This window comes from Ammospiza nelsoni, chromosome 16 (genome assembly GCF_027579445.1).
Source record: "Ammospiza nelsoni isolate bAmmNel1 chromosome 16, bAmmNel1.pri, whole genome shotgun sequence".
Taxonomy (NCBI): domain Eukaryota; kingdom Metazoa; phylum Chordata; class Aves; order Passeriformes; family Passerellidae; genus Ammospiza; species Ammospiza nelsoni.
In genome coordinates this window covers 8,443,446-8,460,856 of record NC_080648.1, presented here as the reverse complement: position 1 = coordinate 8,460,856, position 17,411 = coordinate 8,443,446, and the positions used below count along the sequence as shown (strand labels likewise).

The window sequence follows — 17,411 nt, the reverse complement described above, 5'->3', positions numbered from 1 at the left end:
CAGCAGCACTTGAAGGGAACTTTATTGTGCTGGAGAGAGAGGCAATCTGGAGGACTGCACAAGGGAAGTGTGCATCTGGGGAGTTTTCAAAACACATTATCCAAACCTAAGGGTCATTACATTTCAGGATATCATTGTCAGCTGGACACCTATAAATAGCTTCACCAATCATGACCCATTGTGTATCAAAACCCCACTTCAGAGGCTTTTTCAGCATTACTTCCTACTGCAAATACAAACAGCTGGTAAAAATAAGTGAATTTATCAGCACCTTTGCTTGGCAGTGACAAGCTACTCCCACATGGACTTCATGCTCAGGGAGCTGAGGTATGGCAATATAAAATGGCAACAAGAAACCTGTAAGCCCTGCAGAAAGAACAACTCAGAACACCTGAATCATGAGGTTTCCATTATGCTGGAGGAACAACAGCTGAGATGGAAGCTAGGGGTAAAGAAAACAGCAGCTGGGACAGATGTGTGCCCCACATCAAATGGAAATGAGAGGGTGCTCTCCCACCCTCAAAATCCCTATAAACCCATCCCTACCCATTGCACAAAGCAAGCAGTTTTTTTCCTAATGGAGTTGGGCACTCAAGCCATGCTGGAGCCCAGCCATTTCCCTTTGGTGCCCAAATGAGAGCCAAACACCATCTGAAGGATTTTTTTCCCCTTTCCTCTTTTAAAATCAAAGTGACAGAGTATTGATGTAAGTACACAAAAAAGCAAATTAATTATTTTTTCTCCAGAACTAGGCAATATTTTGGATTCCTCTAATGCCTATGAAAGCCTGCACAGGCAACAGCAGGCACAGCAAATTAACATTAAAAGTATTTTTATATGATACAAATGCGGAAATAATTGCAGTGAGAGAGTCTTGGTGTTTTCATTCTGTCACTGTCATTACCTTAATCTACTCCTCCCAGAGCCTAGAAACATTAGCTTTCTTAAATGAGAGCCCCGGTTCAATTTTCCTTTATGCAAGTTTCAAGTAAGTTACAGTCTTGAAAAGTCATTCCTGAGCTGGAAACTTTTGGGCCAGGATTCAAGGAAATGAAGCAGGGATTGAGCTCCTTGGCAAAAAGTAGCTTACAGAGAAAACAGTAGCAGGGACTTGTTTGTGCTCAAAGGGCATGCCTATAATTCAGACAGCCACCACTGCTGTTCCCATTTATTTAGTAATATCACACCAGACTATTTTAACTTTGGAGAGCTATACTATTTAATGCGGTAAAAATGTTTTTTAGCTCTGAGACAGTACAAGACACAACACCGAGCTATTTAACGAGAGCAGCCCTTCCAACAACAACAAAAAATTCAAGCTGTAGACAAAGAATAGTTTTGGGCCGACAGATTTTAGCCAGATTGACTTCCGATAGCAGTTATACAACATGTGAGCTGCAGAGAGGCGGCAGTGCACGGGTCACGCTCCATATTTGCTGTACAGCATTCCTCATACATTGGCTCAGAGAGCAGCCAGCCTCAAGGGTTTGCTTTACCCGTGTTCCAAACAGCGTGCCTCTCCCTGTGTTATATACACACCGCTAAGTTACTACTGCGGAGTGTTTGGATACCAGCGGTATGTAAACAATCGCTGTTTGACCCCATTTCCTGCCGCCTGTCTTTGCGGGGCGATGCGTGCCTGCACACACACGGTCCGGTACCCTGCAGGAGCATCCCGGCAGGACTCCCCAGCGTGCCGGGGCCGTGCCAGCAGCAGAGGCGGCTGCGAGGCCCCGGAACCCTTCCCCGGCTGCTCCCTCCGCCCAGGGCAGGGGCAGGACCTTCCCGCAAGGACTTTCCCCGCGCCCGCCGCGGCTGAGCGCCGGCACCGGCACCGGCATCGCCCGCTCCCGCCCCGGCTCCCCCGCGCCGCCGGCGGGGCAGCGGCCGCGCATCCCCCGCCGTGCCCGGGACCCGCCACCCGCTGGGCTATTCCCCCGCACCCGAGCGACAAAGGGACCGCAAGCGGCGCGGCCGAGAGCGGGGCGGCGCTCACCGAGAAGCGCTCCAGGTCGGTGGCGGCCATGGCCGGGGCTGGCGCGGCTCCGGCGGCGGGAGCGCTGCTGCCGCTGCCCGCCGCGAGTGGCTGCGGCTGAATGGATCCAATATGGCCACTTCCTGGAACCGCCCTCCGCCCGCCGCAGGCGCCGCCCGCCCGCCGGACCGGGGAGCCGAGGGGACGGGCCCCGCCGGGCCGGGGCAGGGCCGGGACAGCCTCCCCTCGGCCGGCGGGGCGCGCCCGGCGCTCCCAGTGCGGAGGGGAGTGGAACCGGGGAGGAGCGGTCGGGCTGCCCCGGAGGGTTCCCTGCCGGGGGTCAGGTGCCGGTCTGGGGGCGAGCACATGGCACGGGTGGCCCTGGGAGGAGAGGGGAAAGGACTGCGGAAGTGCCGGGAGCATCCTCCCCAGGGATGGCTCAGACATGGCATTCCGCAGGGGTCTCACAGACTCAGGACATGGCATTCCGCAGGGGTCGCACAGACACGGGACATGGCATTCCGCAGGGGTCGCACAGACACGGGACATGGCATTCCGCAGGGGTCGCACAGACTCAGGACATAGCATTTCGCAGGGGTCTCACAGACCCAGGACATGGCATCCCGCAGGGGTCTCACAGACCCAGGACATGGCATCCCGCAGGGCAGCGGTGCCTCTGTAACGCGCGGCAGCCACACCAAAGTGGCGGCCACAGCGTCGGTTTGAGCCGGGACACGCAGCGCGCACGGCCATTAACGCTGCCTGCGTTTATGCTGATTTAAAGTATGCACCAGAGGGCTGTGGAGTCTTTCTTCGTCGCTCCTTCCCACCTAAGGGCACAGAGCCAAGGCCACCGCCAGTCTCTGTAAGGCAGACATTGGTATTTCAGGAGCTGCTAGCACAGAGCGGGTTCTGTTGCTTTCTGGTGCCCTCTGCTGCAGTGCAGCTTCCCAGGAGCAGCTCACCAGAGCCATGTGCGCTCCCGGCGCTGCTGGGCCACTAGACCAGACCCGCACCGCTCATCTTCTCTGTTGCCCTGGTTTCGTCTGAAGCTTTCCCTTTTGTCCCTGCTATGTCCTCACCTTTCCTCCTCACCCTCTCTCTTGGAGCAATCCACTCCGTACATTTGGAGAGCTGAATTTGGTCAAAGAGACCAAATACTTCTTCCTACAATGCTTTTTGATACGAAGGGAGTCACGAGGATCATTTTTAACCCCTCAAGAAAATAATTCCTTCTACCACTTGTCCCGTTCCACTATAAAAGAGGGGGACTCGGGGAGGATTCTTTTGATAGATTTCTCGGATGAAAATAAAGCTCAAACCCAGCAATATTATATCTGAGAATCGTTTATTGATAAAAAAGGGTAAACTAAGGGGGGATAGGAAAAGGAGCAGAGAGGGAAAAAGAGAGAAGGAAACAGAAGACAGGGACAGCGTTACCATAAAAACCCTGGTCGTCTGTCAGCATCAGCCCGGCAGGTGGAAGGTGCGTGCTGCAGCCGCGGGGTGTGTGCGTGGCTCCCGCGGCGGGCTGGGCGCTATTCCCGAAGCGGGAATCTGCAGGTTGCGTGTGCCTCCATCAGCGGGGAACGGGCTGCCCTGGCCACGGGCACACTCCCGAACATCTGCAGGTTGCGTGTGCCTCCATCAGGGGAACGGGCTGCCGGGGCCACGGGCACACTCCCGAGCAGCTGCAGGTTGCGTGTGCCGCCATCAGCGGGGAACGGGCTGCCGGGGCCACGGGCACACTCCCGAGCAGCTGCAGGTTGCGTGTGCCTCCATCAGGGGAACGGGCTGCCGGGGCCCTGGGCACACTCCCGAACATCTGCAGGTTGCGTGTGCCTCCATCAGCGGGGAACGGGCTGCCGGGGCCATGGGCACACTCCCGAGCAGCTGCAGGTTCGCGGGGCAGGGGCGCGGCTGCGGTGGTGACAGGTCGTTCCCTTCGGGCTGGTGCTACGGCAGAGGCCGGTGGGGTCGCAGTTAGGTACGGCTGTGCCCGGGCAGCTCCCTGGCTCCCTCAGAAAAAAAGTGGAAGCTAAAATCTGGTATTTCTGGTGTACAGATGCAAATCAAACAGTTGTTCTTGTTTAGGGCAAATCTGGGAGAAAACCTCCAAAAGGGACCCCTCCAGAAAGCAAACCCACACAGTCTCTCCACCCCACCAGTTTGGGAAGGATTCCTCGGAGAGAAGTGGAAAGAACCTGTTTATTTAACAGGCACAGCACCCCCCAGCACACAAAATGAACAATACCGGATGACAGCACTCTGTCACTGCTCTGAACAAGATGACAAATTCAGAAAGTCTCTCTTGGGGGTGACCGCTCTGTTATCAGTCCCTCCGCCGCCGGGGCAGCTGCTGCAGCCACAAGGTGCAAAATCTCGGTGTTCCCAGGTCCCAGTCCGGAGCAGGCTCGAGTAGGTCCAAAAAAGGGAAAGGAGAAACAGTCGAGGAAAAATTTGGACTGCTAAGAGCAACTACCTAATGAGCAGAAGCAAAAAAACAAGAGCAAGCAGAAGCAAGAGCAAGAGCAAAGTGAAAAGCCAAGCGAAAAGCAAAAGCAGCATCATGTACTGCCCTGTTTCTGTGTCCCACCATCTGTGGGGGAGCGGCTGATAGCAAAACCAAAACAAAACTTTCACTCTTCAGAGCCAGTCTTGAAGGCACAAACTTTGTTTGTTTGTTTGTTTGTTTTACTTTACAATCAGCTTTGTGAGTCCTTATTTAAGACAACGTAAAATTCTTGCTTAACACACACCTGAATGCCATAATGCCAGGTACTTCTGGAGAAGCAATTGGTTTTGATTCATTCAGAGCTCTATTCTGTTACAATAAAGTGCACAGTGTAACAAGACAATGGTTACAAAAGCTGATTCCTGTCAGGAAAATTAATCTACCAGAAGTTTATGTCCAAAAAGGAGACAGAGGAGTCCTGTAACTTTATTTGAAAAAAAGGAGAGGCCATGGGGCATTTCCCCTGGGATCTCTCAAAATTTTTAGAGGACACAGTCTCCTTTTTATCCTAATTTCCCAGCCACATTTCCCTCTCTCTTTCCCCATTGGCTGAAGTACTTGAGAGGTACAAACTTCCCGAAATGCCTGAGACCCCTTCTAATGTACATCCCCCATTTTTCTTTTTCCTCATATCTCTGTTCTTTTCTCTAAATCCAGAGATTTTGCACAGTTTCGAGTGAATAACAGTCTGTGTCAATTAGTGGAATTCCTATGGAATTTATGGTTCCCCCATCGCTAATTTCACCTCTCTGTATCTGGCCTTATGTCCCATCAGGCCCACAGTTTGTTTGTTAAGACATCTCCTTCTTGTTCCTTTCATTCCCAAACAGTTGCTGGTTTCTGTGAGCTGCAGGTCAGCTGCAAAGATTCACAACACAAAGGAAATTGTGAGACATTGGAACAGATCAAGAGCAGCACTGCTGCCTCCTGGCTCTGAGCTGTGCTGCTCACACCTCCTGGAGCTGGAGTCCTCTGTCCCTCTGTCCAGCAGCGCTGCCACCATCATGGGGCAGGTCTCTGTGACAACAGAGCACTGTACAAAAGCTCACAGTTATTTTTAATCACCTTGTTATTTCAAAAGGCACACTGTTTCTAATGGCAAATCAAGAGAAACCCTGCCGTTTTCAAAAGGTTCAGTTGCACAAAAACTGCTTCAAGAGAAGTGACTTGGATTTGGTGACTCCTTTAATTGCTAATTGTTATGCAAATTATTCTTAGTGGCTCCGTAATTAAATTTATATTATAGTGCTGGATGCTCCTGCAAGGACTTTAAATTTCATGGAATATTTGTACCTGCTAAAACCCCAGTGAATTTAAAATGAGCTATGGGCTTTTTACAGGTGAAAAAGGGCCAAAGAGCACAAAGGGCTGGAGAGGCACAGATGTGTCCCTGGAATCTCTTTGTCCTGAGGAGAGCAGGGGAAATGCCCCTGTCTGCATGGATGGTGGCATTGCAGCAGCACAGTTCTGATGGCTGGGGACATCAGCAGGAGGTGCTTTACTTCTTCACATTGTGAGCACAGCTATAGGCAATGAAAGTGGAAATAAATGCTATCACACAGCCCCTTTGGCTTCCTAGGCAGACACACAGAGAAAGAGATCATCCCACCTGCCACATGAGTACAGAAACAAGACCAAGGCCTTTTGAGGGCTAAATAAAATCCTTGATTTTTAAATCCAGGTGGTGCAGATAAACAGATCTCCTTCAGGGTTTTCAACACAGGCCAGACAAAGCAGCTTTTGGATGACTGTACATTTTTCACTACGTGTCCTAAGGATTACTAGAAATCAAATGGTTTATAGCTATTCTTTTAGCATCAACACCACCAAGCACTTTATAAACTTTCATTGGTTAGATTGACAATATATGGAGCTTATAAGGTATTTCTACAGAAGTGCTATCTTTCTAAGCTGGACATCAATAGGAGCTGTAAATTCATTTCTTTACAGAAAGAGACCCAAAATTTCCCTGCCACCTAATGCTAAAGTGCAGCAGAGGGCAGATTTAGATTAACTGTTAGAAGAAAACTCCTCCCCATTAGGGTGTGAGGCCCTGGCACAGGCTGTCCAGAGAAGCTGTGGCTGCCCCACCCCTGGAAGTGCTCAAGGCCAGGCTGGATGGACCTTGGAACAACCTGGGATAGTGGAAGGTGTCCCTGCTCATGGCTGGAGCCTTAAGGTCCCTTCCAACCCAAATAATTCTGTGAGCTGATGATTCTTTTACCACACTGAACCTCACACAGGTTTGCATTATCCTGCTAAAATCCCATCAAGTTCACAGGCATCATCTGAAAACCAGAGGATGCTTGGGATGAATTCTTGCCTCATCTGTGAGAACAAGTAGTATTTAATAAATACAGAGTCTGAGATACACAGAAAACTGTGTTTGAATGGCTGCTGTTAAGAAACATCTGAACTGGTTACTGAGGTCCTTGAGTTAGAGCTGAATCCTTCTCATTTATAAGAAAATGCCTTTTATCTGTAAATAATCTCCACTCCCCTTCCCCCCCCCCGCCTTCCTTCCCCCCTCCCCCTTCACAGACTTTTGCTCAATTGTTTATCTGTGGAAGGTTACTGCATTTCTCCATGGAACAAAGAAACAGCTATTTTCCCGCACAATGTGCCCTCTTTGTTTCACATGAATATATTAACAAGAAAAGTAGGAAATCATTGGCTTTGTCATCCTATTTATTCTGGGAATCCTGATTTATTTTGGAGGAAAATAAGTTTTCCTTGAGGTAAAAGTCCCATCTGTAGTCATTAGCAGCTAAGCTTTGCCTTTCTACAAACCAGCAGCATCCCGACTGGGACTATCCTTCACATTCCCTTTTCTTCCCCTTTTGCTTCCAGCCTGGCATCTCACCTTCCCTGTGGCTCTGAGAATATCATGTGGGAAAGAGTGAGACCTAGGGGACCATTTGCTTCGGTTTTGGGCAGTAGAAACTTCTTTGCTTTGACTAGATACTGTGCTTGATCTCCCACTTTATTTCCTGGTTTTGTGTGGTGTGGATAATTGCAGTGATAAAACCTTCACCTTCCTCCTCTGATGGGGTGGGAAAAGCTCCCAGGCTCACTGTGCAGTTTACTTCACCATAATAACAATAACAATAACAATAACAATAACAATAACAATAACAATAACAATAACAATAACAATAACAATAACAATAACAATAACAATAATAATAATAATAATAATAGTAATAATTTGAGGATACTTCTTCCAGGAAAGGTAACTAACTCTCATCAGTCACATGGTTATAGAGGCCAGCTCCCTACAGCCTATGATGCAGGAATAACATACTGCAATATTTGTGTTTAAAAAAGTAGTAGTAAATTAATCTAATCATGGGCTCATGTATATTGTTTTTGTCTCAGGCAATAATGAAAAATATCAAGACAGTTGGCTTGAGATCTCCTACGAAGCAGCCCACAGTGTTCTGTAAATAGCCCAACAAGAAATACTTGCTTTGTAGGTTTTTGGTGACACAGAAAGAGGCAAAACTTCTCATGTTTTTTTAAGGCTGGAAATTTTGGATGACTGATGAATATAACACCCATAATGTTCCAGGACTTTATTATCTATATTAATAAAATTCATTCAAAGGGTTTAATTTCTGCTCCACAATGTGATCGGTGTGACCAGCACTCAGCAGACTAAAAGGAGCTCACTGGGAGCTGGTGTTCTGGAACCACCATCCTTAATGGTGGGCAACCAAAAGGCATCAACAGATAAAGAGAAAGACTGGCAAACAGGATGTTTGTGGTCAGAACTGGTATGGGTGATTAGCCAGAAGTGTTATTTTCTTCTTTATTACAAATAATATAGGAGGTTAATGTGTTAGGTTACTAAAACCCACTGACAAATTGTGAATAGGAGGACAACCACGTTAATGTGTTAGGTTACTAAAAATGTGTTAATGTGCTAGGTTACTAAAACCCACTGAGATTGTGAAAAGGAGCACAACCACATTCCATGGGTTGCCCATGAAGAGACTATATGTGGAAGAGGTGGCTGGAGGCATTACCTGGGCAATGAGGTCATTGTGTTAAACCAGAGCAGCCAGTTCAGACTTGCTTGGCACCAGGTGCATGTGCAAACATCCTGTCTCCTCTTCTGAGACCTCCTGGCTATGTGTTCTTCTGCTTTGCAGCAATGGGGATTGCCAGGATCTGCAGAGGGAACAGCCTCAGTAACTCCCCTTTTTTTGGACCTTGACCCATTGCAAGTGCTCAGAGAGGCTTGGCTGTGTGGCTGTGGAGCAGTGAGGTGTCCTGGGAGGCTGGTGCAGGGAGATCCCTCTGCAGGAATGGTTCTGGCTGGGGATAACACAGGTGGGATGTGACAGCAGCCTTGTGGGTCTCAAAGGATACAGGGAGGCAGGGGTGTGATGCTGTGCACACAGGGACAGACTGCAGTGAGCCTGAGATTCTCCTCTCTCCCCCACCCCCGTGCTTGAGCCAATTCAGCAACTGGAGCAACTTCTCCCTTTAACATTTGTAACATAAAATGTTTTTTATAAGTGCCTGTTCTTCTGAATCATTTTCCCTCCTCCTCGCTCTCATTTGCAGATATGAACTATAATCCCAGGGTACAGCTGAAAGTTTGCAATGCAAAAATCACAGACTGCTGAGATTTTCTTATGCCTGCAAGGGATTCTGGTAAGGATCTAAACAGTGAAAACAAGGCACAGCAATTAGTATTTGGATGCAGGGTCATTTTTAGCTCTCTACATAGGGCAGGCAATGCCATGAGCTATAGAGCATTGCAGAGCACTGCTCAAGTGGCTGCCTCAGCAAGGGCAAGGCTGCTGTTCAGGCCATGTGAAAAGGCAGTAATGGGAGGTGTGCAATTCTCATAAAAACACAGAACTAATACAAGATTGCACACTATTATTATGTGAAAGAGCATTAGAGCAGCAAAATTATTTTGAGGAGCTGGTTCAGTGCCAGCTCGTTAGCAAAACATGAAATAGTTTTACAGACATTTGCACAAAGATGGAGAGAGAAGGGGAAAGAATGCCAAATGCCATCTGTGGGAAAAGGCCCTTCTATCCTCAGTAAAGGTAAGAAAGAGGCAGAAGGGAAGTCAGCATCAGCAAGGAGGGCACACCTCACATTGCCTTCAAAATAGAGACTTTGACACAGATTGATCAGAGAATCATTAAGTTGGAAAAGACCTCCAAGATCACCAAGTCCAGTCTTTGACTAAACACCACCTTGTCTACTAAACCATAGCACTAAGTGCTGTGTCCAGTCATTCCTTGAACACTTCAGGGATGGCCACCCACCACCTCCCTGGGCAGACCATTCCAGAGTTTGAAATTTTGCTGTAAAGGAATTCCTTCTGATGCACAATCTCAACCTCCCCTGGTGCAGCTTGACCCATTTCCTCTTGTCCTGTCATGGTTACCTCGGGGAAATGGCCAAACCCCACCTTTGTACAGCCTATTTGCAGGTAGCTGTAGAGTGATAAGGTCTTCCCAGGCTAAAAATCTCCAGCAGCTCAAACTCTTTCCTGAATTGAGGGGCCCAGAACTGAACACAGCACTCGAGGTGTGGCCTCACCAGTGCTGGGCACCTGCCTCAGCCCATTGATCCAGCCTGTCCAGATCCCTCTGCAGAGCATTCTAACCCTCCAGCAGATGAACACTCCCACCCAGCTTGGTGTCACCTGTGACCTTACTCAGGGTGCTCTCCAGCCCCTCGTCCAGATAATTAATAAAGATCTTAAACAGGACTGGGCCCAATGCTGAGCCCTGGGGAGCCCCACTAGCGACCAATCATCGCTGAATGTGGCACCACTCACCACCACTCTCTGGGCTCAGCCATCCTGGCAGTTTTAACCTTTTAGAGAAGAGTGGGCTCCAAGCCATGGGCTGCCAGCATCTCCAGGAGAACGCTGTGGGAGACAGTATTGAAGGCTTTGCTGAAGTCCAGGCAGACTACATGCACAGACTTCCCTACTAGGCAGTCACTTGGTCATAAAAGGATATTCCATTTTATTAAGTTCTCACACTGAAAACAACTCCAGATCTATTTGCATTTTCTTACCCATCCTCATACAGTTACTTTTATTTGTCTTCAAACCACACTGACTGTTCATTCTGTTCTCAGTTGCTCCTGCTCTTCTCCTAGACAAACTGTTCAGGCACCAATTTAGTGATCTTAACTGCAGCATTCAGAGGAGAAACAATTTTGCAGGCTGAACATCCCTCCAAGAGGTCCTCAGTCCTCCTACCTTGCCTGGAGAAAAGCATTTTTCTGGGATTTCTTTTCTCCTGTAGAACAGAGAACAGTAATGTTAAATGCTTAGGCACAAGTAATTGATAAGAGGCAGAGGCAGCTTCTCTATAAAAAGAGAAGCTCTCTCTTCTCCTGGTGGACATGAACAGATGCAGCCATACTGTAAATCTTTAATTGTTTAAAAAGACACATAGGTCTACATTTTAGATGCAATATAGGTAAAAGACACAGATAATATGATTATGTATGTATATATGATAACATATAGTATCACATAGAGGTGAGTATATTTCAAAAGACTGAGCCATCCACCCATCTTCTGGCTAATTTTGAGGCATCAGCCTCTTGCCCAGCAGGAGCTCAATGTCCTCAATGTCCCAACAGAACACCTGAGGCTATTCTAGGGATGGAGACCAAACTCTGCAGAGTGATTTCTACCCAATGCTGCTCCACCTATTTGCTACTGAAAAAAACCCCAAAAGCAACCAAACAAAAACCCCCAAACAACAACAACAACAACAAATCGTTTTAGGAAGCTGGAAGACGAGTAAATGGATGAAGCGTTCGTCGTGCCCGAGGAGCCTTCGATGCCCTCGTGCCCGCACCGACTCTCGGAGCGCATCCGCCGCCGCCCGCCCGTGGCCCCGCGCGGCGCCGCCGCTCCCACCGCCGGGCCGGGCCGGGCCGGGCCGGGCTCTCCCGGCAGCGCCGCCGCTCCCACCGCCGGGCCGGGCAGGGCCGGGCCGGGCTCTCCCGGCAGCGCCGCCCCGCGGGCGGGGCGGGCCGGGCCCGGGGCGCTGCGCTCGGTGTGCGGGGCGGGGCGGGAGCCGGAGCACCTCCGTGGGAGCGGCCGCGGGACGCGCTGCCCGCAGCAGGTGCCGCCGGCCCGCCAGTCCGGCCACCCCCGCGGGCTCCCGGCATCCGAACCGCGCGGAGGCGGCGGGAGCGGAGGCGGCTCCGCCACCACCACCTGTGGCGGCGGGATGGAGGAGCTCGACATCAGCGAGGAGGCAGTGATGGGCTTCCTGAGGGAGCGCGGCGGGCGGGTGCGCAACACCGAGCTGGTGAGCGCCTTCCGGCCGCTGCTGGAGGCCGCCGGGGCCGGGGAGGCGGAGGGGCGGGCGGCGCGGCGGGAGCGCTTCAAGGCGGCGGTGAACGCCGTGGCCATCGTGAAGGAGACCGACGGCGTCAAGTTCGTGGTGCTGAAGCGGCAGTTCCGCGCTGCCCCGCCGGCGGGGGGCGATGCCGGCGCCCCTGTTCCCGTTGCCATCCCCGAGCCGGTTCCCGTCCCCGAGCCGGTTCCCGTCCCCGAGCCGGTTCCCGTCCCCGAGCCGGACCCCGCCGGGACGCCCCCCGAGGAGCCGCCGGGGCCGCGGGCCGTGGCCGAGCTGCGGGGCCTGTTCCAGGGCGGCGGCGGCGGGGTGCCCCTGCCCGGGGGCGCGGCGGGGGCCCGGCGGGAGCCGCCGCCCAAGCCCTGCATGCTGCCCGTGCGCTGCGTGCCGACCCCCGCCGCCCCGGGGCCGCCCGAGCCGGCCGCCAGCCCGCTGTCCCCGCCGCCGCTGGACGAGGAGGCCGGGTCCCGCTCGCCGGGGCTGCGGAGGGGGCCCAAGAACCACCGGGCCAGCGAGGAGACCGTGGTGCCCCTGGAGCAGGCGGAGCACCAGTGGCTGGTGCTGGCGGCCGACGGGCAGTGGACGCAGCAGCTCCACGGGCTGCTGCTGGGCGACGCCAGCCTGGCGGCTCGCAGGGACTTCATCTCCGGCTTCACCGCCCTGCACTGGGCCGCCAAGAACGGCAACTGCGACATGGTGACCAACATCATCCGAGCGGCCGAGAAGGGCGGCGCCCGTGTCAATGTGGATGCCAGGTCGCATGGTGGCTACACGGCGCTGCACCTGGCTGCCATTCACGGCCAGGAGAAGATCATCAACATGCTCGTCTACAGCTACCATGCCAAGATTGACCTGAGGGACTACAGTGGGAAGAAGCCGCACCAGTACCTAAAGGAAGGGACATCCCTTACAATTAGACGTTTGCTGGGGGACCCCAGCCTTTCCCAAAACACGGAACACTCCGTGCCCATCAAGAAATCTACAAAGCTTGCGGCTTCAATCTTGAGCTCCACGAGCACTTTCCTGGGAGTCATATCCGATGACATGGCTTTCTATGATCTCACCAAAGGTTTGAGGAGGCCCTCAACTTTAAACAAGCTTCTGACTGCCACTACGGGCCCGAGGAGGAAGCCAAAGATCAGAGGGGGCTTCCCTTCGTATTCCTCACTCTCTGAGGTAGCAGAGGAGGAGGAAGAGGTTGTCGTGAAACGCAGACCCGTTTCTGAGCTGTTCTTTGGCCACTAGCCTCTGCCTTACTGTGATCAAAATGGTTTAACAGCACGGCTGCTGTCTCAGCTTTCTCTTGCAGAAGCAGTTTGGATATTTTTGTCTCTGTGTCTGTCTTTTTGGATTTTTAGCTGAATCAGTGATAGGGTCCACATCCAAAGGCCACAGCATGAAACCCAGCCCCAGGTGCCTGTGGAAAGGGAGCTGCCAGAAGGTGCTATCCATGCTGTATGTACCATCATGCCAATCTCTTGCTGGAGACCACAAACTTTATACTTAATGGTTAAAAAACTGAAACAGTATATGTGTGTGTGGACAGGTCAAAATGCCTGAGGTACAGCCTTCTTGATCTGTGTTCTTCAGCTGGAGAGCAGAAGCAAGATGAAGGATTGCATATTTTACACTGTGAACAGCAAGCTGGTAGCTGGCTACTTTAACAAGGCTTGTTATCTAATGGGATTAAATGAACAGAGGAAAGATGCATAGTTTTCTATGATGTTTCTGATTATTTTGGTAGTAGAAGAAGGATATTTCTATTTACAAAAATGGTATACTTTTTCAAAACAGTTTCTCACTTTGAGAGCTTCTCACTCAGTATTTCGCATCAGAAATACTAACATAACAATCTCAATTGTTGCCTGATGCATTTTATTAGATAAATTACTTAAAAAGATAGACCCTGACCTTCATCACTCACGTCACCATGACTTGTCTACCTCAGTTTGACAGCTTGGCTAGTGGCTGAAGATTTTCTCTCTTCCTGAAGGACTTTTTTACCAGGTGGTACTTACCACGTCTGGATGATACTGTGAACATTTAAACTTCACTGTTGTTCAATCAACTTTAGCTGAATAAAGAACCTTATTGATAGTGAAAAATTGAACTGAAAACCTGGAAATTGGATCTGTCAGAGTTTCTGAGTAGCCAACTGGAAACAAAGTTAGGCTTGTATGTCTGATTGTTTAAAACTTGGCCCATTTTGACCTATTTACAATAAATATTTATAAACATGGGGCTATATGTAATGTTAGGTGTTTCATGATAGAACCTCTGCATGACCTCTTGAAGCAGTGTTTATCTCAACAGAATCATTGACCTAAAATGAACTCTTCTTCTTTTAAATGATAAACATAATTGTTCTATATATAGAACTACACATAGCTCAAAAAGCATGCTAACTGCATGTTAGGTTTGCAGTGAGATTATTATTGTTTTAATTACTGCTTGGTTAAAGTTAATGCCAAGAGGCAGAGCTGTGAACAGAATGTCTGACTTCTGGAGCAAGTCTGCAAAACCAGCATGTTTTCTCTAAAACTGTGATAAAAACCTGTATCATTGAGAGGTGCTGAAGGTGAGAGCAATGCTGCACTGGCTCTCTTTGGGTTTCTGCACTGAAACACCAGTTTGCATGCTTTGCCTTTCCTTCCAGGTCAGTGACTTGAGGAATATTTGTTTTTTTCTGCCTTGCATTAAACCCAGTACTTGTAATTGGTTCTAATTGGCTTGTCATAAACACCCACAAGGAATGCTGCAGGACTGAAGATGAAGGCACTGCCCTCTTCCCTTCAGAACACTCTCCCTGAAGTTCCTGGAGTTGGTGACCTTCGTTGGGGGTGTGATCAGAGGTTGCAGCCAGCTCTGATGCACCTGTTCTGGGAGGAGGCTGGATTATTCTGCACCGGTCTGCTTCTGGATTGAACTAATTAAGTTGTTAAGCAGAGGTTAATGATCAAGCACCTCATGACTTCTATATCTGGAGTAGGGTTTAAAAAAATAAAATCCAATTTGCTCTCTAGCTGTTGGTAACCATTGACCAGCGTGGTCCTTTGAAGCTGTGATTTGTGCTGCACTCTGCCAGCTTGCAGAGTTCTGGGAAAAACAGGGCTCTGTTCTAAAGAGTCTTTCCAAGTGTACAGACATAGAACATGTTTTTTTCTCCCCTGAAACCACAGAAGTGTGTGTGTACATTCAGGTTACCTCTGAGGCACTGACACTGCCTGGTGAAAGCGTTCTGTTTCTGTGGGAATTGCAAACACTCCAGTTTGGCTTGGCCTTATGAGAAGTTTGTTCAATAATTATGAGTATAGGCTTGACACCTGTTCAGACAACATTGCTGAACTTTAGTGGTCATTTAGAGTCAAGCCTGCATGAGCCAGAGGCAGGGTTCAAGGATGGAGTGTTTTGTGTTTAAAAACCCCACCTGACTAATCTGGAGAGCATGGCTGTGATTTCACCCCTGGGGAAGTAGGGAGAAGGTTTCATTGCTTCTCTATTGTTTTATCAAAGTCACACCTGAGATAAGACTTCATTGCAACACAACATGTATCACCAAGAAAATTCTGCATTAGTCCTTCCTCAGAGGCATGGAAGCGATGAGCTGGTGTGGTAGAACATGGCCAGCAGCAAGAGCTCTCTAACAGCATTTCCCAGGGAGTGCTGCAGGCTTGGCAGGAGGCTGGTGTCACAGAGCTGCTCACAAGGCCAGGTGCTGTGGGTGGGGTAGGCTGGGCCAGGCTCTGCCAGCAAGTTTGTGCAGTGACTCAGCTCATTCCTCCTCCTGGTTGAGCTGATGAAGGCAAAGATGGTATTTAGGGAGGCTGGGATGAGTACACGAAGTGCAGTATAACTTCAGGTGCAGATGAGTACTGAGAGGTACTGAGAACACACTGCTGTCATCTCACAGCTATGTGTAGTGCCTTCAGTTTGGAGTAAAACCAGTCCATCAGCCTGGCTGTGTTTTGGGTTCCAATGTCACCCTTTAAACCATGGGAAGGGACACTGCAGGGTGATGAGTGATCACGAGAGTGTTTTCCTGCAAAAGGCTAAAGCAGGACTGTTCTATGAATCCCTCAGCTTGACTGGTTCTCCTTAATTCTCATTTTCAAGCCCAAACCTGTCTGGCTGAAGGCAGTAGGATTTTCACCTGAATGAATGACAGCTTTATCCAGGATATTTTCACAAGAACAGCTGAGAGGAGAACTGGGTTCTCTCAGCACAGTGGGACAGGGGCTGTGCCACAGGCTGGGCATGCAGCCTTTGAATCCCCGGTCCAGCCCAGAGCTGGGAGCTGCCCAAGGCACCATCAAAGCTAAGAGCAGGAAAGGTAAAAACCAAAAAACCTGAGGCCTCCCTGGCTCTGCTCCTGCCCCCTGGAGAGGGCTGAGTGGTGGGGAAAGCTGGAGATGGAAGGCACAGATCAGGCACAGGGGCAGGACTCAGCAGCTTGGTGGTATTTTGCCTTGGTTTTTAGCCTGCCCTCTCAGCATGTCTCAGTTTTCCTGCTATAAAATGTAGATAATCACCTTGGTCACTTCTTTAAAGTACACAGTCAGTAATGATATGCAAATTGAAATCAAGATAATGTTTTTAGGCCTGTGGGCAGCATGAGCAGTGTTGTTCCCCCACCCTGTGAATGCGCATTCAGTGGAGCGCCTACACAAATGAAAACTAGCTCTGATTTTAGTTCAGCAGCACTAGGGATCAGGAAAGCCACTGTTTGCTGACCCTGGTTCAGTCTGCCTGCTAAGGATAACTTGCTTTGTCTGTTCCTTGGCACATTGTGTTCTGAGGAATATCAGCTCGAAAACCTGCTCTGAAGAGCTCTGCAAACAAACTCCAAACCACAATTCTGCACAAAGGGACAGACTTTGTCCTCTTGGCTGTGGCTGTTTGAGCAGTGTGAGACAGTGTGGTTGTGGTCAGGCTCACAGACAGTTTTGGCTGTCACCATTCTCTTGTGAGTGCTGCACAGAAACATGGATTATGAAAACCCAGGAAACCCCATTCCTGCACTGCAGAGGAGTTTTAATGAGATTTCAGCTTCATCACAAACCCACAGTCCAGTGGAAGAGTCACAGTAACTCCAAAAGACCAATGGGAGCTGCAGCCACCAGCTGGAGGTAGAGGAAGCATTTCTGGACAGTCCCCTGATTGCCCATTGCTCATCTCTTGCTCCCTTTCTTCATGTTTCCACCATGACCTACATTCCCTGGATGTACTTGCCTCCTGATTTGCATATTAATCTGAATAAAATAGCAGCTTGGCAGTTTTTGCCCTGTCCAGTTGTTTGTACTATTGTGGGACTCCCCAAATTAAGAGGTTGTTAACAGGACTTGGCCAGCCTGTAGCACGGGCACAAACAGTGTGGTGTTTGTTTGCTGAAGGGGGACAGCAGGGGCAGAGCAGGACAGCACAGATCAAAAACTCTGTGTCCTAATGAGGAATATTTCTATTCCAGCTTCAAGGTTTATTTCAGTAATTTATAAGACAAAGCAAGTCATTAAGCACATTGAGCCTTTATACTGTGTGTGTAACCTGGAACCATGCAAAATAGATC

At 49.8% G+C, this 17,411-nt stretch overlaps 2 protein-coding genes across 4 annotated transcripts in view; one reads left to right on the top strand and one right to left on the bottom strand.

Moving 5' to 3' along the window:
• The window catches only part of SEPTIN8 (septin 8), a 34,980-nt gene extending 32,798 nt beyond the window's left edge, over positions 1-2,182 (bottom strand). For all 3 annotated transcript variants that reach the window (XM_059483275.1, XM_059483276.1, XM_059483277.1), the window contains exon 1: positions 1,997-2,182. In XM_059483275.1, the coding sequence (XP_059339258.1) occupies positions 1,997-2,026 (30 nt within the window). In that variant the 5' untranslated portion in view covers positions 2,027-2,182. The remainder of the gene's footprint in view (positions 1-1,996) is intronic.
• A 9,537-nt stretch (positions 2,183-11,719) lies between these two features.
• Positions 11,720-14,870, top strand: SOWAHA (sosondowah ankyrin repeat domain family member A). The gene is made up of 2 exons (XM_059483630.1): positions 11,720-11,968; positions 12,050-14,870. The coding sequence occupies exons 1-2, from the start codon at positions 11,720-11,722 to the stop codon at positions 13,091-13,093; spliced, it is 1,293 nt and encodes a 430-aa protein (XP_059339613.1). The 3' UTR covers positions 13,094-14,870.
• The last annotated feature ends 2,541 nt before the right edge of the window (positions 14,871-17,411 follow it).

Coding starts and splice junctions, on each gene's coding strand:
- SOWAHA (XM_059483630.1), top strand. CDS start 11,720: ATGGAGGAGCTCGACATCAGCGAGGAGGCAGTGATGGGCTTCCTGAGG. Junction 11,969..12,049: donor AGTTCCGCGCTGCCCCGCCG/GCGGGGGGCGAT, acceptor CCCGTCCCCGAG/CCGGTTCCCGTCCCCGAGCC.